This window comes from Rhincodon typus, chromosome 6, assembly GCF_021869965.1.
Source record: "Rhincodon typus isolate 14 chromosome 6, sRhiTyp1.1, whole genome shotgun sequence".
NCBI lineage: Eukaryota > Metazoa > Chordata > Chondrichthyes > Orectolobiformes > Rhincodontidae > Rhincodon > Rhincodon typus.
The window spans coordinates 11,529,104-11,551,655 of record NC_063337.1 but is presented as its reverse complement, the minus strand read 5'-3'; the positions used below and the strand labels follow the sequence as shown (position 1 = coordinate 11,551,655).

Sequence of the window (22,552 nt, the reverse complement as noted above, 5' to 3'; positions counted from 1 at the left end):
TTCCTGCTCCTCTGATGCTGCCTGGCCTGCTGTGTTCCTCCAGCTCCACACTGTGTTATCTCTGACTCCAGCATCGGCAGTTCTTACTATCTCTTAATGCAATCCATGTGGTGATGGGTACACCTACTGTGCTGTTAGGAAATGAGTCCAGGAGTTTGGCCAAACAATGAAGAAGTCAGGATAGAGTGTATACTACAGGGGAAATTTAACACCATTTCCTTGAGACTGCTGCCTTCGTCGTTCCTAATAGTAGGGATTGCAGGTTTGAGTAATGTGATCGAAGTTACCTTGATGGGTTCCTGCAGTGTATCTCGTCAATGGCGCACGTGAACAGCAAAGTGCACCATTGGTGGAGGAAATTAAGGTAGTGTGGATGGGGTACCTGTGAAATGGGGAAGTTTGTTCAGGACATCATTAAGCTTCTTAAGTGTTGTTCAAGTTAGACCCCAGGCAAGTGTGGAGTGTTCTCATGCACTCCTGGCTTGTGCCTTACAGATTTTGGAAAGGCTTTGGGGAAGGGGAGTTTACTCACTGCAGACTATCTATTCTCTTAACAACAGTGTCTGTAGGGCTAGTGCAATTTTAAAAAAATGTTCAGGGGCTTTGGGTATCACTGGCTAAGGCAGCACTTATTGTCTAGAGGCAGTTAAGAGTCAATCACATTGCTGTGGGTCTGGAGTCACATGTAGGCCAGACCAGGTAAGGGTGGCGGTTTCCTTTCTTATAGGCCATTGATGAATCAGATAGGTTTTTAAAAATAATTATTGCAGTACTGGCTTCAGCCATCAGAAACTGATGAAGTAGCCAGATGGTAATGGAAATGTGCAAATCTGGAAACCTACATCTTGAAAAGATAGGAAGCAGACTGATGAGCAGCTCAGACAGAAGGATGGGTCATTATTCTGGTAGGACTTTTTATCTCAACTGATGGTGTCTAACAAAAGGTATCTCTTTAGCGTAAGCAAAATAATTATATAGACCACCAGTGGCCTCTACAGGTAGTAATTAAGTACTGGAACACCGCAGTACCAAAGTGCATATATGTATATATCTTTCTCTCTCTCTAAATCTGAACAGTTTGACATGTTTCGTATAATCATATATTATCAACTTGGAAATTTTGTCAATATACTGAATTAAACCGAACATCCAAAATAAGTTTTCGGTTTCCTGATGAACACAAACACCATGAGTAATTGAATTCATTGTGATTTTTGCTTCGGTTTTAAGCTTGCAGTTTCCCATGAGTAGGCTTGTTATTCCTGGTGCCAGCCTAACGAGAGGAAGTGACAGAACCACATAGCTCGCACACTCAGCCTTTGTGTCACAGCCTCCTCCTTCCTTCAAACATTGGACTGGTGCCACTCCGGAATCCCAACAAGCTTGCAGGTTTGGGTCCAAAGTTTTTTTTGAAGGTCTGCATCATACGAAATGTCCGCTGATTTTGTCTTCTGGCCATTAGCAAGGTAGGAACCTCCCACTCCTTCCAAGTCTGGAGAAACTGCTGCGTATATCACAGTGGAAGCTCCCTGGGCTGCAGTCTGTAGGAAGAGAAGAAACAGTGAAAGGAATGAAAGCTGCCAAAAGTAGTGAATCATTCGCTGTCAAATTATCAGTGTCTAAACGATCTTGTGGTGATGAACAAATGGGCAGCGAGTTGCAGATGGCCTCAAGCTTCAGGACAGCTTGCATAGCACCACTGTTAGCAAAAATGGCAGCTGACTGTTAAACTCTCTGGTAATTTCAGGAAATTGTTGCATCCTCACATTCACAACCTGGTCAATTGGTCACAGAAAGTTAGAGCTGTTACTTAGCAGGACAAGGGCTCGTTCAATGATGACTTGGACATTCCAACAACAACACACTACCTACTCCAGTCTCTCAGTTTCGGTTTCTGGATTACTACTTCCAATGACATCACCACTATGTGACCACTTCCCCTAATTAGTCACTTACCTTTAGAATTCTCTCCCTAAACCTGTCCAACTCTCTCTCCTCTCCTTTAAGATGTTCCTTAAAACCAATTTCGTTGACTAAGCTTTTGCATTTGGCTTGTGCTAGTGTTGACCATAAGATATAGAGGCAGAATTAGTCCTTTTGGCCAATCGAGTCTGCTCCACCATTTGATCAGAACTGGTATGTTTCTCAGACCCATTCTTCTGAATTCTCCCCTTAACCCTTGATCCCCTTATCAATCAAGAACCTACCTACATCTGTCTGAAATACACTCAAATACATAGCCATCTGCAGCAATGAGTTCTAAAGGTTCACCACCCTCTGACTGAAGAGATTCCTCGTCTCAGTTCTGAAGGGTCATCCCTTCACTATGAGGCTCTGCCCTTGGGTCCTTGTGTCTCCTACTAATAGAAACCTCAGATGTAGCAGCATTACAATTGAGTAAAGGCAACTTCAAAGACACGAGGAGGAGCTAGGCAGATTTGATTGGAAGGGGAGCCTAGCAGGGAAGACAGTGAAGCAGCAACGGCGGGGGATTCTGGGAGTAATTCGGTAGGCATAGCAGAAATTCATCCCAAGGAAGAAGAAACATACTAAGGGGAGGACGAGGCTACTGTGGCTGACATGGGAAGTCATGGACATGGGAAGACCCATGACAGGATCAGCATAAAAGCACAATAAAAAGCATACAATGTGTGGTGAATATTAGTGGGAAATCAGAGGATTGGAAAGATTTAAAAGCCAGCAGAGGGCAATTAAAAAGCAACAAGGGGTAAGAAGATGAAATATGAGGTTAAGCTAACTAATAATGTAAAAGAGGATTAAAAGCATTTTTTTAGATATCAAAAAGGTAAGAGAGGTGCAAGAGTGGACATTGGGCTGCTAGAAAATGAGGCTGGAGAAGTGGTAATGGGGAACAAAAAAATGGCAGAGGAACTAAATAGGTACTTTACATCAATCTTCATGGTGGAAGACACCAGCAGTATGCCTGAAAGAGAACAACTGGAACTGAGTTGTCTCATTCTTGAAGGGAGTAACTTGCTCTTGGAGGTTCTTGCAAGTTAAATTTTTCTTTATTGTTATCTTTTATTTCTGTATCATTTTCTCCCTCTCTCTTGATCTAATACTTCTTTCCCTTTCTTTATTTCTCTTTGAGGCTGATTAGAATCTAATCCATCCCAAGTCCTTCTTCATCGTACCTTTGTTTCCTTCTAAATCTCTAACTTCCAATTTTCTTATTGTTCATCAAGATTCCAGATAGCCTGTTACCCTTGTCTCACTGTTACAGCTCCTGCTGCTAGCAACTTACAGTGTAAGAATTTACTCAAACGAGGTGTGAGGAAGGGCAAAAGGCTAAATAATGACACTAGCTGTGAGATTATCCCAGTCCAGCAAATTCCGTACCAATAGCTAAAAGTTCCACCTCTGTGTAACACAGAATAAGTTCTCTGATTATGGTGCACTTAAAGAAGTACAGGTCAGAGAAGAGAAACATTAATCCATGCCACCTTGGAGTATGGCTTTCTGCCCTGCATAGGAAGAGTGAATTCATTTTTATACGTGGCAAAATCAAAACTTTATAAACACCATTGTAAATCTGGCTTAAAGCCAAGTTGATAAACCTACCTGTTGTAAAGCCACTTTTCATGTAAACCACCAATTTCTGCAATAGATGGGGCAGGATTTATTGCCCATTCCTAATTGACCAGAGTCAACCACATTGCCATGGATATGAAGTCACATGTAGGCCAGACCAGCCAGATTTCCTTCCTTAAATGACTATTATGAGGGTCATAATTTTAAGGTGATTGGAGGAAGGTATAGGGGAGATGTCAGAGGTAGGTCCTTTACACAGAGAGTGGTGGGTGCGTGGAATACACTGCCGGCAGTTGTAGTGGAGTGAGATACATTAGGAACATCGAAGCGACTCTTGGATAGGCACATGGATGATAGTAAAATGTATGGTATGCAGAGTAGTTTGATCTTAGAATGGGATAATAGGTCGGCACAACATCATAGGCCAAAGGGCCTGCACTGTGCTGTACTGTTCTATGTTCTAAAAGGATATGACTGAACCAAATGGGGATTAAGGGCAAATGGCAGTGGCACTTGACACTCGATTGGCTTTTAATTCCAGATTTAATTCAATTCAAATTTCATCATCTGCCATGGTGGGATTCAAACCCAAGTCTCCAGAACATTGACCTGGGGTTCTGGATTGCTAGGCCAGTGATATTAGCAGAACGCCACCACCTTCCAATATCAATATGTTGATTCGGTTAGACGCAGAGAAGTGGAAGGAGGGTCCTGTTGAGCATAAACACTAACATAACCAAGTTAGGTTGAATGGTCTGTTTCTGTGCTGCACACCAGAATGTGGGGCCGAGTCAACGGAAACCCCTGCCATTGATAATGGAACGGAAGAGGAAAAGTCAAAATGTTGGAGTGGTTGGTTGGGGGTTGGGGGGTGGGCGGGGAGGTGGGGAAAGGGTTAGAAGGACACTGACAGAAATATCACTGACAGGAAGTCTTGCTGATTCAATCAGTACTGGAAATAGAACAACCAGTTCTGTACTGTTTGACTGCTTGTCCCAAATGATGTTATCACAATGGTACTGGTGTTGCCTGGGCAACCTCTAGACTCTTCATTTCAGTCTGGGTCAGAATAAAACCCCATTGTCTCTAACAAAGTAACTTTGGGCAGTCTCACCTTTACTCCAGCACAGCACAAAATGACCAGGGACTTGATAATAGTTGGTATTATGTTGATAACCTCAAGCAGAGGGGCGAGTTGCAGAGTTAAAATGGCGATTTCACAAATCAGAATGATGCACTATGGTACACTAAAATGCATGAGCTTGGAAATAGGGTTCTTTGAATATTAATAAATAAATGTTTAACAAGAATTTGCATTTATATGGCATCATTAACATATTAAATCTTCTAAGATATTTTACAGGCACAAAATTAAATGCTGAGCATCAGAAGGAATGGGGTTAGAAAGAGGTTATGACATAGCCTTTCAACTCTCAGTAAAAAGTAAACCCCAATATGATATCTACTTAGATATTGCTGAATTAATTCTGACATCTCTCCTTAATTGAGGCTATTTGTTAAGATTAACATAACAGAGTGAGGACAGAAAATGACCAAGAAAAGTGAAGAAATCTTTTTTGGATAAGTACAAGTTACATTGAATTTTTTGGAAAGTTTCTCACCAGAGGGCCTAGCAGAATTATTCATTCTACCTATCAAATTTGCCTCACGAATTACCCATCTTAGTATTAAGTTGTGTCTTGCACCTGATTTCCTGCCCCATTGTACTACATGTCACCCCCACAACAACTGCCCACTCACCCCAATAAATGGCATATCCCATGCGAATCCACCATCTTTGCAAGGCCACAGTGCACCGACACAAGTGTTGGCAAATCTTCGTTGCCCCTCACCAGCAACCTCATGGCACAGCAGCCACAAAGCCACGCTGCCCATGGCATACACGGACACTCTCTTACACAGACAATCCCATTGTCTCATCTTAGGCACTGTTTAGCCACCATGTGTCTTTAGCTTGTCCTTAGCTACATGACATCAGAACACCCTCTCAAGTCAGTACTACCCTATCCCCAATGCCCACTGTAGAACCAAATAATGCAGTAGGACAGCATCACATACAATCAGTAAATGCAAACACAAATGTGAGATTTTATTTACACAAAGTGAAAAGGAACAAAAATGAAGCCAATAGAAACTGAACTTTACCCCAACAATACCAACTAGATTTCAGCATTATGACCCATAGATTAACAGCACCAGGCTCTTACCTGTCGCCACGTATTCCCCCAGAGACTCCATGTTCCCCTTACGTCACACTATGCCAACAGCCTATTTCGACCATTCAACCCCACACCCAGTGTGGACATCCACCAGATTGAACTTTATCTAACCGTCTGCACAGCCCCGAAACCCAAAATTACATCTTGATGACGTGCTCCTTTATGGTTCCCCTTTGGAGGCCATGCTGGTTCTCATGGTCAACAGCTCCCTCTGTCATAGCCCACCGTGCCTGCAGATGCTCTTCCACATTCTCTCCATTCATCTTGATTTACCCCGTCACTGTCTTTGCCCCCACTTCTTCAAATTCCTCTGCTTTTCCCAGCCTCCACAGTTTGACATCACCACCACCCTCTGCCCCTAAAGGATGCCCACCCCAAACCAAACGCCCTGCATAATCAATGGACAGGCCCTACGACTGTAATTGCTCTAAATCTCAGCAAACCCCTCCTAGGCACATCTGACCATACCCTGACTAGTGTCTTTGCAGCTTCCTGACTGACAACACACGAGTCCCCTAACTGCTGCTCTGGCCCTTCAGGCCTGACTGCTCTTCACTACCCAGACTCTACGGGGACAGATTCCCTGATGATGAACATCCCAAGCAGATGACTGACACCATTAAGCTCCTGCACTGCGTGTGGACTGTGGCAGTGACTGACCATACCATGACCCTCTGACCATCTGTAGTCCCCCATTTGTACAGAGGACTAGAACCCACCAGTTTCCGACATGGCCATTTGGTAGTGTGTTTACCGTGCAGACAGCTGACACATGCTGTAGGTGTTAGATTGATGTCTCAGCGTGCTGTACATCAAGACATGCCCACACCCCACTCACAGAAGTTCCATGCTGACAAGCAGTTGGTATATGTATGAACAAAAGAGCACCTCAAAACAGCAGTACTGAGTGCCTTTGGTTCTAGCTGAATCGCCAATGTGCTAACAGGCATGGCAATGCAAAGCATGAATGTTGTGGGCATGCAGGTAGGCACTAAGTGAGCAAGCACTGAGAGAGCAAGCAAGCAGCCCCGAGATGCAGCCTGCTCCATTCCATGAGCTGGGTGCCTGTCCCTGTCGCAGCCTTTCAATGTTAGAGCTCTACATTCCACATCTGTGCTTCATGAGCAACCTGCCAGTGTAACAGAGAATGTCATGATGGTCACGATGTGTTGGCAGATGTCAGATGCCAATGTCTGTAGATGGAGGACGCACTTGGCTGTTGACTGTTGCTCTTGCCTTGGTGTTTTTTCCAGAGTAAAAATGTCAATTGTAATGTCAAAAATGTCAAATGTAAAAATGTTTTCCCAGGGCAGAAATGTCAATTACTAGGGGACATGGGTTCAAAGTTAAAGGGGATATGTTTAAAGGAGATGTGTCAGGCAAGGCTTTTATACTGAGAGTGGTAAATGCCTGGAATGCGCTGCCAGAGGAGGTGGTGGAGGCAGATACAAGAGCAACATTTAAGAGGCATCTTGACAGATAAATGAATAGAGGGATACAGACCATGTAGAGGCAAAAGAGTTTTAGTTTAGAAAGAAGTCATATGTCGGTGCAGTCTTGGTGGGCCGAATGGCCTGTTCCTGTGCTGTACTGTTCTTTGTTCTCTTTGCTGTTTGTTGTTAAGGTCACTTGGAGCTGGCATCAAGTTAAATCTGCCAGGTACATGCTCTGGTTCCCAGGTTGTGTTTTGCCAACATCGAACTTTTTCCAAGAGTTTCTAAGATGGGAGATTGTTAGGAAGTCAACTGTACCTCACTGCTGCTCACCATGAACTTCACTATGGCGCTTGTCAAAACCATGAAAGATGGAGTGAGATAATCTCAACATGAGGACAGGCATTGCCAATTTTTTTTTATTCATTTGTTGGATGTCGGCATCGCTGGCTGGCCAGCATTTATTGCTCATCCCTAGTTGCCCTTGAGAAGGTGGTGGTGAGCTGCCTTCTTGAACCACTGCTGTCCCCCTGCTGTGGGTTGACCCACAATGCCATTAGGGAGTGAATTCCAGGATTTTGACCCAGCGACAATGAAGGAACAGCGATATATTTTCAAGTCAGGACGGTGAGTGGCTTGGAGGGGAGCTTGAAGGTGGTGATGTTCTCATAGGTCTGCTGTCCTTGTCTTTCGAGATGGAAGTGGTTGTGGGTTTGGAAGATGCTGTCTGAGGATCTTTGGTGAATTTCTGTACTGCACCTTGTCGATAGTACACACTGCTGCTACTGAGCGGCGGTGGTGGAGGGAGTGGACGCTTGTGGATGTAATGCCAATCAAGTGGGCTGCTTTGTCCTATGTAGTGTCAAGCTTCTAGTGGACTAGGAGTTGCAGAGGCCCACCCAAGTCGACAAAGGATCATTGGGCCACTGGACATCCCTCTTCCTCCTTAAGTTCCAAATGAACACATCTCTTGATTTCTTCTCTTCATGCTAGGAGACTTGTGCCCCAGCTCCCTGCCATTTTGCCATGTGGAACCTGACTCCTGACTAGCCATGGGTAATGCAGCGTTACAGGAATAGGGTGGGGGCAGTAGGTCTGGTTGGGATGCTCTTCAGAGGGTCGGTGTGGACTCAATGGGCCGAATAGCCTGCTTCCACACTATAGGGATGCTAGGCCTTGGAACAGTTCCCTGGAATTCAAATGCTTCTTATCACCTGCCTTGCCCAGTACCCACTCATCCGAGTCAATTACACTTTGGCCTCAAATTCTTAAAACAATGAGTTAACAAAACTCTGTCACTTGCTAACAACAGAAGGCATGGTTGGCCTGACAGGAAACTGCATTCCTGCCACCGACTCACACTAATGTAATTTAGCATCGGCATGACAGCTGTAAAGATCAGGCCCTAGATATTTAAAAACAATTTGCTGATATCTAATTAGAAACTAATTTCAACCCTTCATTTCACCGTCAAGTGAAGGTTGTGATGAAAGGGTTTCAATATAGGACTGCAGGGAATAAGAGAGGAATGAAGCCTTAGTTCAGTGACAGAAAAGCAAAATCTGCCATGTTACCAGGTAACAGCTTGCCATTCAAAAAGCATTTGTGCAAATATTAAGAAGTCCCAAAATTTTTACCATTGCATAGGACCAGACTTTGTAGTTCTGACGGGTTGGAGATGACAAACAAGCTGTAAGCTACCCTGCTCCTATATACAGGATATATTCAGTTTCAAAGAAGGGGCTTTTCTCTCCGCAGATACTGCCAGACCTGCAGTTCCCCTGTTTTCATTTCTTTTCATCCAGTACAAGATGTTGGATAAGTCATCTCATGCCCTGCGAAGCTGTGGACCAACAGCTGCAATTTGGGATTAAACAGCATCATTCGCTTCTGAACAGAATGAGAACGATAGGCTCAATGGCCGCCTCTGCGCTGTAAATTTTCTATTTTAAGCCTGAGCGGCCTATAACACAGCACACAAGTTAACATGGAAAGGACAGGAAAGGACATTTTGGCTCCGTGTGCCCACGCTGACTCTATGGCTGGATTTTTGGGACTGAAGGTTGACGTGGCTGGAACTTTGTCCCACTGGCCAGTACGCTAGTTCCCTGGTTCTGTCCCACGTCTGGGTCACCCACACATATTTGAACTGGCTTATTCAGAGCCACTTGAGGGCTACATAAAGGAGAGCAGGTGGAAGTCTGCAGGGAGTCTCCAGGTTCTCGTGGGTATCGGGAGCTAGCTTAGGTGCATAGACACAGGGGCCTGGTGGCAAGTGAACAGTCCAGGACTTTCACGAGGCTCAACGGCTCTCCATGCTTGGCAGGAGCAGTGACAGTCACTCTGCAGAAGGAATATCCCCCTCTCCCAGCTCCTCCTCCTACCCAGAGTGGTGGCCTTCAAAATCGAGACATCAATGCAATTCTGGTCTCCTCGCTGTAGGAAGGATGTTGTGAAACTTGAAAAGGTTCAGAAAAGATTTACAAGGATGTTGCCCGGTTTGGAGGGTTTGAGCTGTAGGGAGAGGCAGAAGAGGCTGGGGCAATGTTCCCTGGGGCGTCAGAAGCTGAGGGATGTCCTTGTAGGTGTTTACAAAATCATGAGGCGCATGGGTAGGTCTTTTCCCCAGGGTGGAGGAGTCCAAAACAAGAGGACATAGGTTTAAGGTGAGAGGGACAAGATTTAAAAGGGACTTAAGGGGCAACTTCTTCAAACAGATGGTGGTGTGTGTATGGACTGAGCTGCCAGAGGAAGTGGTAGAGGCTGGTACAATTACAACATTTAAAAGGCATCTAGATGGGTATATGAATAGGAAGGTTTTAGAGGGATACGGGCCAAATGCTGGCAAATGGGACTAGATTTATTTAGGATATCTGGTGGGCATGGATGAGTTGGACTAAAGGGTCTGTTTCTGTGCTGCATATCTCTATGACTCTAATTAAAAACCTTTAAAAAATTGAAGTGAGAGGACCTCCATTTTGAAACACCCCCTCTGTAATTTACCTTCAATGCAGTCCCTGCTGTTTCTCCCAAGGTTCTGCATGACCCTCCAGCCTTTCTTCATTGGACAGAGAATCTGTCTCCTTGCTGTTTAATGGAGCAGAATCCCTGTGAAAATCCAAATGAATGACTGTTTGCCCAGGGAACTTGCTTCAGGTTCACAGTAGCAAACAGTCTTGACCTCTGTTTCACAGAAGAGAAAATTCAGACTCATGAAGGAGCTTTCCAATTTGTTCAAATCTTCCTAGTCACTCTCACTCTGAAGATGTCTCTTTTTTAAATAAATATCCAAATCCCTTTTGAAAGTTATCAATAAATCTGCTTTCACTGCTATCAGGCAGCACATTCATGATTGTAATAAGTTGTGTCTCAAACAAAATACTGACCTCACTTTTGATTCCTTTGGCAATCATGCTAAGTCTGTATCCTCTGGTGACACTGACACTTGCATGATTTTGCTATTTGGGACTCCATATAGAACAATAGTCATTACATTTCAAAGCAATTCGTTTTAACTGAGACAGTTTTACAGATTTGATTCTACAATTGGATGAATAGTTAATGCATTCATCTGAAATTTCTCTCTGCTTTATTATTACCTATCTAAAGTAGATGGTGTAATAAAACGCACATAATTTAAAAATGATTGCATTAAGTTAATGCCCATGAATATCCCAAGGGTCTATGCAAATGCGATACATTATTTTCTTATACAAGTGTCTCCAATGGCATTCTTACAGTCTAGACATTTCCATAATAGATGGATAGATGCAATCAGAGCCACTGAACTTTGCAAAATATTTCTATTTGCTGCCTCCAAAGCAAAATGCCTTTGTCTGTCAACACACCTGGTCATCTATGGTAGTTCAAGCCACTATGAGGTTGAGGTCGATTTGTTGACCAGCATGTGGTTTTCACAGTGTTGGTCACCCTGGGGTTCTTTCTGCATCAAGGGTTACCTTTAATCCTCGGATTTATGCAGGTACAGCTAGTTCAAAGTTGCCAAGTATAATCTGAATCTACCCAGCAATACTGAACAATGAATAAATTAAGATCAACCAGCAACCCTACTGCATTAAACAATGGCTCACGCAGCATAAAGGTCCACAATTAGTTCATGTCCTGCGATGCGTGAATTGGATCTGAAGAAAGAGGCAGGGAGGAAGATAATAACTTGTGAAATGTGGCAGCTGCTCAGAAACAGATGGACAGAAAGGCAAATGAGTGGGCTAGAACCAAAAAACAAGTTCGGGATTAGAAGGGATGCTAAGCACAGTTGAGCGAGAAAGATCGCTAAGAACAGGCATTAAATTAAATCAATATTAAATAATATCTAGCTGCTCTTTACTTCCTGCTCTATTCTTCCTCACATTTTTTACATCATATTCCATCTGCCAAGTTTTTGTGCACTCGCTTATCCCTCTGCAGACTCGATCATCCACACTCTCCATACATTACATTTTGAAACGGCCAGTCCTGGCAATGAAACAATGTTTTGATATAAATTATCTTTAGGCAGAGGTTTTGAAACAAAAGTAGAGTGGATTCCATTTCCATCATAGCCTCAGGAATTATGAATTTTGCCATTTCCCAATGTGAAGTTCCTGTGTTCTGAGTGAATGCACATGCACATGGTGCTTTCCAACAGGGAACGCAAAGGTGGAAGTAAGTTGTAGCTGTAGCTTCCTAATGCAGGCCCAGGTGGAATCAGAAGTGGGCAGATGCTGAGATAACAAGGTGTAGAGCTGGATAAACACAGCAGGCCAAGCAGCATCAGAGGAGCAGGAAGGCTGACGTTTCGGGCCTAGACCGTTCTGGTTGGCCTGCTGTGTTCATCCAGCTCTACACCTTGTTATCTCAGTTTCTCCAGCATCTGCAGTTCCTACTATCTCTGGGCAGATGCTGATGCCTGCAGGTCAGAAAGCCCACCTCCACTCATTGGGACATCAGCCTAGTTCTCTTGACCCTAGTCCTCGGGCCTCAGCTCCTTCCTCTTTTTGCATCCTCCATACCTGTTTTTATTTACTCACAGGATACGGGCATCGCTGGCAAGGCCAGCATTTATTGCCTGTCCCTAGTTGCCTTTGAGAAGGCGATGGTGAGCTGCCTTCTTGAATCACTGCAGTCCATGTGCTGTAGGTACACCCTCAATGTCAGTAGGGAGGGATTTCCACGATTTTGATCCAGTGACAGTGAAGGAACAGCAATATATTTCCAAGTCAGGATGGTGAGTGGCTTGGAGGGGAAATTTCAGGTGGTGGTGCTCCCATGTTATCTGCTGTCCTTGTCCTTCTTGATGGAAGTGGTTGTGGGTTTTTAAAGTATTGTCAAGGAAGATTTGGTGAATTTCTGCAGTACATCTTGTAGATAGTACATACTGCTGCTACTGAGCATCGGTGGTGGAGGGAGTGGATGTGGTACCAACCAAGTAGGCTGCTTTATCCTGGATGATGCCAAGCTTCCTGAGCATTGTTGGAGCTGCACCAATCCAGGAAAGTGGGAAGTATTCCATCGCGCTCTTACTTGTGCATTGTAGATATTGGACAGGATTTAGGGAGTCAGGAGGTAGTTTAGCTACAGCACTCCTAGTCCCTGCTCTGCTTTTATAGCCGCTGTATTTATATGGTGAGTTCAGTTCAGTTTCTAATTAATGGTAACTACCAAGATATTGATAGTGGAGGATCCAGTGATGGCAATGTCAATGAAAATCAAGGGCTGGTGGTTAAGTTGTCTCTTATTGGAGATGGTCATTGCCTGCCATTTATGTGGTGTGAATGTTACTTGCCACTTTTTAGATCAAACCTGGTATTGTCCAGGTCCTGCTGAATTTGGTAGATAGACTGTTTCAGTATCTGAGGAGTCATGAATGGTGCTGAACATTGTACAATCATTCCCATTTCTGACCTTGTGATGGAGAAAAAGGTGTTTGATGAATCAAATGATGATGGTTGGGCCTAGGAAACAAAGGTTCTTGTGGTGCAGTGTTCATGTCCCTATGTCTGAGCCAGGAGGCCCAGATTCAAGTCCCACCTGCCCCAGAAGCATGCACTTACAGCTCTGAACTAGTTGATTAGAAAATATCTACCTTGATGAATGCCTACAGCGATATCCTGGAGTTGAAATGACTGACATACAACAACCACATCATCTTTCTTTGAGCCAGGTATGATTCCAAGCATTGGACAGCTTTCCCCTGATTCTCATTGGTCCAATTTTGCTTAGACTTCTTGATGCCACACTCAATTTTGACGTCAAGGGTAGTCACTCTCACCTCACCTCTGAAATTCAGCTCTTTAGTCCATGCTTGTACCAAGGCTGAAATGAGGTCAGGAGCTGTGTGACCCTGGCAAAACCCAAACAGGGCATCAGGGAGCAAGTAATTATTAAACAAGTGCACCTTTATTGCACAGACAAAAAGCCCTTTTGTCCATGTTTGAACTAAGGTTGTAATGAAGTGGCCCTGGTGGAACCCAACTTGATGTCACTGAGCAGGTTATTGCTGAGCAAGTGATAACACCTTTGATGACACCTTTCATCACTTGTCTGATGATCGAGAGTAGATTGGAACGCCTTCTATATTCCCAGGAAGTCCCAAAACAATTCGCAACTAGATAATTACATTTGAATTACAGCACAAAAAACAGATCATTCAACTCAACTGGTCTATTGGCAAAGCACACAATTAACATAGCCACACAGGCAGATGAATGATCAGTTTATCTGTTTTGGTGGTTAGGTGACAGGTTATTGAAATAGCATTGTTATGAGCTGCTAAGAATTCATTTTTACAATCTAACAAATAATTACGAAACTTGGCTAACAAGGATTTCACAAGGTGACAATATCTTATAGCCTGAGCATGTAAGGAACCACTGAATCACCAGATTGGACACACAGTTAATCATTTGCTAATCTCTGAACCTGCTTCATGCATCTCCACTCGACTATTGGACATCTTACAAAGAACTTCAGCAATTAGAGATGAAACTAAAACTATTTATATGCGCAGAAAGAATCACTAAGCCTGTGTGACATGAACTTTTTGGGAAAAAAAAGCACCGCAGATAACACCGCTGTATCAAACAGCTAATATGGAATAAAACAATTTGTCAGTGTAGAAACTCCTAAGGCAGTTAGATTATGTCATAAATGATAAGTATAAAGTGAGGCTAGTTTATCACCTGTATCTGAGTCACCACACTGCTTGGAAACACTCATTTGTCTCATATTGAAACGTAAAGGAGGTCAGGTGTTGCTGCAACAGATTTTGCTGTGTTGTTGTTGGCTGATACTGGTGCATATATTCAATACGCCACTGTCTGATGTGACTCACACTGAAGTGTTCATCTGCAGCAACATGAATACAGTCGGTGCCAGTCTTTACAATTCCATGTGTACATTTGTCCAGGTATGTGCAGGTTGCAAATACCTGTTGGTGCATTTATACACACATGTGCATGCCTGGCAGAAACAGGATCAGGCTCAGGGGTCATACCCACATATATTGCAAACTACTAAAAGAACACATTTTGTAGGTTACCGTGTCCTTTTTCGGTTCAGAGGTTTATTCTCGGTATCGACAATTTAAATCAAAATTCCCAAATTATTGTTTGCGCATAATATGTTAACTCAGCGCTCAAAAATAAACTTATACTCAATTAAACTTTTCCTAACCTGTCAACATGTGCAAGGTTGTGTGGGCTTGTCTGAAAGTTGAAATGAGAAAAATGATCAGTTTTCTCCTTCTGGTCTCCAAGTATGGTTAATCAGCCTAGTTTACTCTGAGCTAGCTCGCTGTGAAAAAAACCAAAGACTGTAGATGCTGGAAATCTGGGATGGGCCTAGGTAGGATGCTCTTTGGAGGTTCAATGGCACATGATGGGCTGAATGGCCACTATCTACACTGTAGGGATTCTATGATTCTTCAGAACTGATTATGGCAAGGAAAAGGTTGGTAAATATTTTCTGCTTGGAGACCCTGCAGCCTTCAGGACTCAATATCGAGTTCAATAATTTTAGGGCCTGACCACCCTCTTCTGTGTCAATCACCCAATCCCCACACATCAGACCTTGACATCACGCTGGGCTGTTACCATGACCAACCCATTGTCAGTTACTAATGATCCCCACTAGCAGCTACTGGTTCTCCCAGGCTGACCTTTACCCACTTTTTGTCTGCCCAGCTGCTGTTCTCTTTTACTGGGTTCCATCCCATTTACCGTTTACTCCTCCCTTGTCTTCTCACTCAATTTTCAGCATATATACCAACCTTTTCCTGAAAAAGTGTCACCGGACCCGAAACATTAACTCTGCTTTCTCTCTAAAGATGCCATGAGACCTTCTGAGTTTCTCCCGCAATTTCTGTTTTTGTAGCTAGCTATCATTTGGGGGCGCAGTCCCTATACCCTGGTCAGTGTTTGCTATCCACATGAAAGTTTCTGAATAGACCAAGCTTGTCTTCTTAAAACTCATTGATTGACCAGGTTTGAGTTACATGGAGAGGCTGGATAGGCTGGGACTTTTTTTACTGGAGCCTTGGAGGTTGAGGTTAAACCTTATAGACGTTTATAAAATCATGACGGTTCTAGATAGGGTGAATGGCAGAGACCTTTTTCCTTAGGGTGGGACATTTCAAGACTAAGAGGCATTTTTTTTTACGGTGAAAGGGGAAAGATTTAAAGAAAAAAGACATGAGGGGCAATTTTTTTTTACACAGAGGGTGGTTTCTGTGTGGAGTGAACTTCCAGAGGAAGTGGAGGATGCAGGTACAGTTGCAACGTTTAAAAGACATTTCGGTAAGTTCATGAATAAATGTTTGGAGGGATACGGGCCAAGCACAGACAGGTGGGACTAGTTTAGTTTGAGATCATGGTCGGCATGGATTAGTTGAACCGAAGGGTGCATTTCTGTGCTGTATGTCTCTATGACTCTATAACCAGTTGTCGGATAGACTGAATCTGCTTTATCATCAGATTTCTTTTTACCAATCTTACATAGCTATGGTTTAGATGTTTCAAGTGTGGTAAGAGGGGTGTAAAATGTGTAGGGGAGTTGTATTGCTGATTAAGGAGAATGTCACAGCTGTATTAAGAGAGAACGTCAGACGGTGGAATTTGAATTCAACAAGGAATCTGGAATTAAGGATCTGATGATGACTGTGACACCACTGTCGATTGTCGGAAAAACCCATCTGAATTCAGTAATGTCCTTTAAAGAAGGAAACTACCTTCCTCACCTGGTCAGCCCACATGTGACTCAGACCCACAGCAAGATGTTGACTCTTAACTGCTCTCTGGGTGATTAGGAATGGGCAATAAATGCTGCCTACCCACATCCCGTGAATGAATTTAAAAAAAAGTTGGAGGGCTTATCCAGTGAGGCAGTAAGAGTAGAACTTAGGAATAAGAAAGGTACAATCACTATGATGGAGTTACACTATTTACCTCCAGTAGCCAGCAGGAAATAGAGGAACAGACATGTAAGCAGATCATGGAAAGATCTAGAAGCAACAGGGTTGTGGTCCTGCATGATTTTAATTTCACTACTATTCAGTGGGACTCCCATACTGCCAGGGGCTTAGATGGTACAGAATTTGTTAGGTGCATGCAGAAGGGACTCTTGAAACCGTATGTCGATACAGATATTAGACCTTGTATTGGGGAATGACCCTGGCCAGGTGACTGAAGTTTCAGTGGGGGTGTTTTTTGGGAACAGTGATCATAATTTTAAGACAGTTATGGAAAATAATAAGACTGGCCCTTGGGTGAAAGTGCTAAATTGGGGAAAGTGCTAAACTGGGGAAAGGCTAATTACAACAGCATTAGGCAGGAACTGGAAATGTTGAATTGAGGGCAACTGTTTTAGAGTAAATCAACATCTGACATGTTGGGTTTTTTAAAAACCAGTTGACCAGAGTTCAGGACCAGTATGTTCCTGTTAGGATGAAAGATAAGGATGGCAAGATTTGGGTAACTTGGATGATGATAAATGTTGTAAGTTTAGTTAAAATGAACAAAGAAGAATAAATAACAAACAAAGAACAAAGAACAAATAACAAAGAAAATTACAGCACAGGAACAGGCCCTTCGGTCCTCTAAGCCTGCGCCGATCCAGATCCTCTTTATATATCTGTTGCCTATTTTCCAAGGATCTGTATCCCGCTGCTCCCTGCTCATTCATGTATCTGTCTAGATACATCTTAAATGATGCTATCGTGCCCGCCTCTACCACCTCCGCTGGCAACGCGTTCCAGGTACCCACCACCCTCTGCGTAAAGAACTTTCCACGCATATCTCCCTTAAACTTTTCCCCTCTCACCTTGAAATCGTGACCCCTAGTAATTGAGTCTCCCACTCTGGGAAAAAGCTTCTTGCTATCCACTCTGTCTACACCCCTCATGATTTTGTAGACCTTAATCAGGTCCCTCCTCAACCTCCATCTTTCTAATGTAAATAATCCTAATCTACTCAACCTCTCTTCATAGCTAGCGCCCTCCATACCAGGCAACATCCTGGTGAACCTCCTCTGCACCCTCGCCAAAGCACCCACATCCTTTTGGTAATGTGGCAACCAGAACTGTATGCAGTATTCCAAACATTTAGGAAACAGAAATCAAATCAGACCCTTGAGGAAATGCCCTTAGCAAGTAGGGTTAAATAAGAACCCCAAGTCATTTTACACATATATGACGAGCAAGAGAGTAACTAGGGAAAGGGCAGGTCCACTCAAGGACAAAGGAGGGAAGTTATGCGTGCAGCCAGAGGAAGTGGGTGAAATCTACGGGTATTCACCAAGGAGAAAGACATGAATGATGATAAGTTTAGAGAGGGGTTTGTTGTTATTGTGGAGCATGTCAATATTAAGAAGGAGGAGGTGTTGGATGTTTTGAAAAAACATTAAGGTAGATAAGTCCCCAGGACATGATGGGATCTGTCACAGTATATTGAAGGAGGCAAGGGAGGAAGTTGCAGGGGCCTTGACAGAGATCTTCGTATCCTCTTTAGCCCCAAGCAAGGTCCAAAAAGACTACAGAATAGTGAATGGTGTTCCTTTGATCAAGAAGGTCAACTGGGATAATCCAGGAAATTATTGGCCATTGAGCCTTTCATTGTGGTAGGGAAATTATTGAAGAAGATTCTTAAGGATTTATATACATAGAGTAGAATGGACTTACTAGGGATAGTCAGCATGGCTTTGTGCAGGGGAGGTCTTGCTTCGCAAACTTGATTGAGTTGTTTTAGGAAATGACAAAGATGATTGATGAGGGTAAGGCAGTGGATGTTGTGTACATAGACTTTGCTAAAGCATTTGACAAGGTCCTTCATGGTAGGCTGGTCCAGACTATCAAATTGCATGGAATCCATAGTGAGTTGGCAAATTGGATACAAAATTGGTTTGGCCATAGAAGACAGAAGTTAGTTGTGGAAGTTATTTCTCTGACTGGAGGTCTGTGACCATTGAAGTTCTGTAGAGATTGGTGCTAGGACCTCTGTTGTTTGTAAGGTATATAAATGATTTTGATGGAAATATTTGCGGTCTGGTTAGTAAGTTTGTAGGTGACATGAACACTGGAGTTGTGGATAGTGAGGAAGGATATCAAAAGATGCAACAGGTAGTGTAGGTAGTAGTACATTTTTGGCAGTACTGACTCGATGGGCCATAGGGCGGCTTCTGCACTGTATGATTCTATGATATAGATCAACCGGAAAGTTTGGCAGAGAAATGGCAGATAGAGTTTAATCCAGTCAAGTGTGAGGTGATGGATGTTTTGGCAGGTCAAATGCAAGAGAATTGGCCAGGGCCATAGGAGCATTGATATACAGAGGGATCTTGGAGTCCAAGAGCATAGCTTCTTGAAAGTGGCAACACAAGTGGCTAGTAAAGAAGGCTTCATCAGTCAGGGCATTGAGTATAAAAGTTGGTAAGTCATGCTGCAATTGTATAAAACTTTGGTCAGGCCACATTTGGAGTGCTGTGTGCAGTTCTGATTGCCACACTATAGAAAGGATGTGGAGGCTTTAGAGTGGGTGCAGAAGAGGTTTGCCAGGAAGTTGCCTGGATTGGAGTGCTATAAGGAGAGGATGGACAAACTTGGAATGTTTTCACTAGAGCGTCAGAGACTGAGGGGTGACCTGATAGAAGTACAGTCATTCCTCCATATCCGCGAGGGTTCCAATCCTTAGAAACCCCAAGAATGATGAAATCTGCAAGTGCGGAGCTCGTTAAAAATAGGTTAAAAATAGATTAAAATGGTTAAAAATATCATGGATACTCAACTTTTGCCTGTAGATTTTGCTTTTTGCTATTACTTAATTTTTGGCACGGCTAGGCGAATTCATGATTTTGCGGAGACAGACGATTTACTGAATATAAAGTTATGAAAGGCATGGATAGGATGGATAGTCAGAGTCTCTTCCCGAGGGTGGGAATGTCAAATACAAGGGGGCATAGGTTTAAAGTGAGAGGGGGACGTTTAAAGGAGATGTGTGAGGCGAGTTTTTTACACAGAGAGTAGTAGGTGTCGGGAACATGCTGCCAGTGAAGGTGTTAGAAGTAGATACAATAGCAAAGTTTAAGAGCCATTTAGACAGACACATGAACAGGCAGAGAACAGAGAGGTGCGGATCAAGTGCAGGCAGATGGGATTAGTTTAGAATAGTATCATGTTTGGTGCAGACATGGTGGGCCAAATTCATTGTATGACACACAAGAAGAGGAGGAAGTTGGTAAAGGCAGAGGGGTAGCACCCCTAATCAAAGATAGCATTGGTTCAACAGAAGTAGATGGTTCAGGAGGTCAGGTTTGATCAGAATCTATTTGGGTGGAGATCAGATACAATAGGGGAAAGAAAGCTACTTTTGGGACTGATCTACAGGCTGCCAAACAGTAATTACAATGTAGGATGAATCTTGCAAGAAGAGATATTGGATGCTTATGATAAAAGGGAAGCAATAATTGTGGGTGATCTTAATCTACATATACACTGGAAAAATCAGATTGGTTATAGTAGCCTCAATGAGGAACTCAGAGAATGATTTTGAGATGGCTCCCGTGCTGATCTGTGTTGTATGTTCTAATTAACCACTCTCTAGCCCTCACATGACTAACAGAACACCAATCCCATCTCTGTCAACTTTTTGGTTTCCAAGCAATCAGCCAATAAGATGTTTTTGCTACAAATTTAACAATAACTTTGACTTCATTAATTTACTTTTTATTCCCATCTAAAGCCCCCTCTTGCAGATTTTCAGCCTTTGAGATTTCTTTTTAACACTGGCGGTATTACACCACATTAATCACGTTACAGATTTGGAAACAAGAAGGCGAGGCCTTAGGGGTTAAAGATCATTTAAACTTCAATTGCTGCAAAGAAACTTCATGCCAATCCCTAAATGTTAGTGGGATCACTGAAGTCCACATTACAGACTGAGCATGTTCCAGAACACTTACTTCTGGTTTGTTTGCCTCAGTTATTTGTTATGTAAATAGAGGCAATGGGTAAAGGAGGAGATTGCTTACAATATAGCACCTGTTACAATTACAAGGTATCCCAAGGAACTTTACAATCCAGTAGTGCTTTCAAAGTCGAGTAACTGTTGTAATGTAAGAAAAATGGTCGCAAACCTGCTCATAGCAAGCCGCAGTTTGATAATGACCAAATAATCTGCTTACACAATGCTGATTGAGGGATAAGCATTGGCCAGAGCACTATAAGTGAGTCTCCTGTTCCTCTTTGAAATAACGTCATGGTATATTTTGCCCTTGAGAGAACAGAAGAGGCAGCAACTTAATTTGAAGTACCGTATCTCAGAGCATGCAGCACTCACTTAATACCACCTTTGAGTGTCAGCCGTTTGAATTATGCATTGACAGATCCAATATGACTCAGGAAAGAATGCCAGCTACTGAACCACAGCTGCCACATAGCATGCTGAGGCTGGTATGTAAAGATTGTTCAAATGGACAAGATGCCAGAGGAGAAACAGCACAGCAGCAGTCAGATCCCAGCGAAAATTACTGCCTTCAGGAAAGGAAGGAAAAATATCAGTATGAAAAAGGCTAACCATGTGTTCTGCATGGGTTGTATTGCTTCAGGGTGGGTTACTGATGCCCTTAGTTGAACAGAAGCTCCAAGCTGTCATATAATGGTTACAATTCAGGGGACCAGAACTGGTAGCAACAACATTGAAAAAGATCCTGAAGGACATCCATCACTTAGAATTCAGGACATGATCTCAGAATCTGTCATTCGTTCAACCGTATTGCTCTTCGCAATTGACAAAGCTCTTTGAATTCTCCTTATTGTGTAAGCGATAAGTGACAGATCTGTCATTTTTTTTATTGCTGACAATAATGAATAGGAAATGTGGCACACATTAAGAGATAAAAGGTCACATCATAGGAGAAGCTGGAATTTAAACACAGCTAATTAATACTGTCTGCTTCAAATGATCACAACAATATGATAATCTAACTCTTTGGTGCCTTTTGCATTAACCTGCAGAGTGATATTTAACTGCCCAGTGAATGTGAAACTTTACCATCAATGCAAGGAAGGAATAAACAAGACTTTTGTGGACATTGCAATCATTACAATTGCAAGCTTTTATTACATTCTGATGTTTAGGCACTGTTTTCAGTTTAGGGTAAAATAGAGGAATGAACAGGGTCATGCAATCCATCTAAGTAAACTTAGATGGTGCTGTTCTTAAAGACAAGCGGTGGTGGCAAACAGGTTGTTTTAATTGGAAGAAGATGCAAAGTGTTCGTAGTCATAGACAATGGCAAAAGCATCTGGGCTGAAAGTGGACAGATTTTTCATCTCCAAAGTCCCAGGATTGTATTAAGAAGGCCAGGTTTTACAAATCTAATAATTTAAAAAAATTATTGTGCATGCTCAATGTCCTTTAGAAGGAAGTGGTGAGACGTCTTCATCAACCACTGTAATCCCAGAATTTCACCATCAGGGCGGTCTGCTGGGACCATTTCCCTAAAGGTTGATGTAAGACATGGATTCTAATTAAAACTTAACTAGTATTAACCTATTTTGCCACTGCTTGTCCTTGATATGTGTGATTTTAATAGGGATTGTCTTTCTGCAGTGTTTAATTCTTGCTTAGGATGACATATCTATAAAAATGTGAATGATTAATACGTTTTTTGACATAATCACAAATCCCGTAACCTGGAGGTGCAATTTCAAACTAGAGGAAGGAATTTATGTAGAATGTCACAGCAAAGAAACAGCCCATTTGACTCAACACGTCCATGATAGTGTTTATACTACACTCAAGCCTCCTCCTCCAAACTCACACACCTCAACTTGTC

General features: G+C 42.9%; 1 protein-coding gene across 1 annotated transcript in view; it reads right to left on the bottom strand.

Annotated features, from left to right (window-relative positions):
- Positions 1 to 43: 43 nt before the first annotated feature.
- The window catches only part of dhrsx (dehydrogenase/reductase (SDR family) X-linked), a 242,893-nt gene continuing 220,384 nt past the window's right edge, over positions 44 to 22,552 (bottom strand). The window contains exon 7 of the mRNA XM_020515831.2: positions 44 to 1,541. Coding sequence (XP_020371420.2) covers positions 1,344 to 1,541 — 198 coding nt within the window. The 3' untranslated portion in view covers positions 44 to 1,343. The remainder of the gene's footprint in view (positions 1,542 to 22,552) is intronic.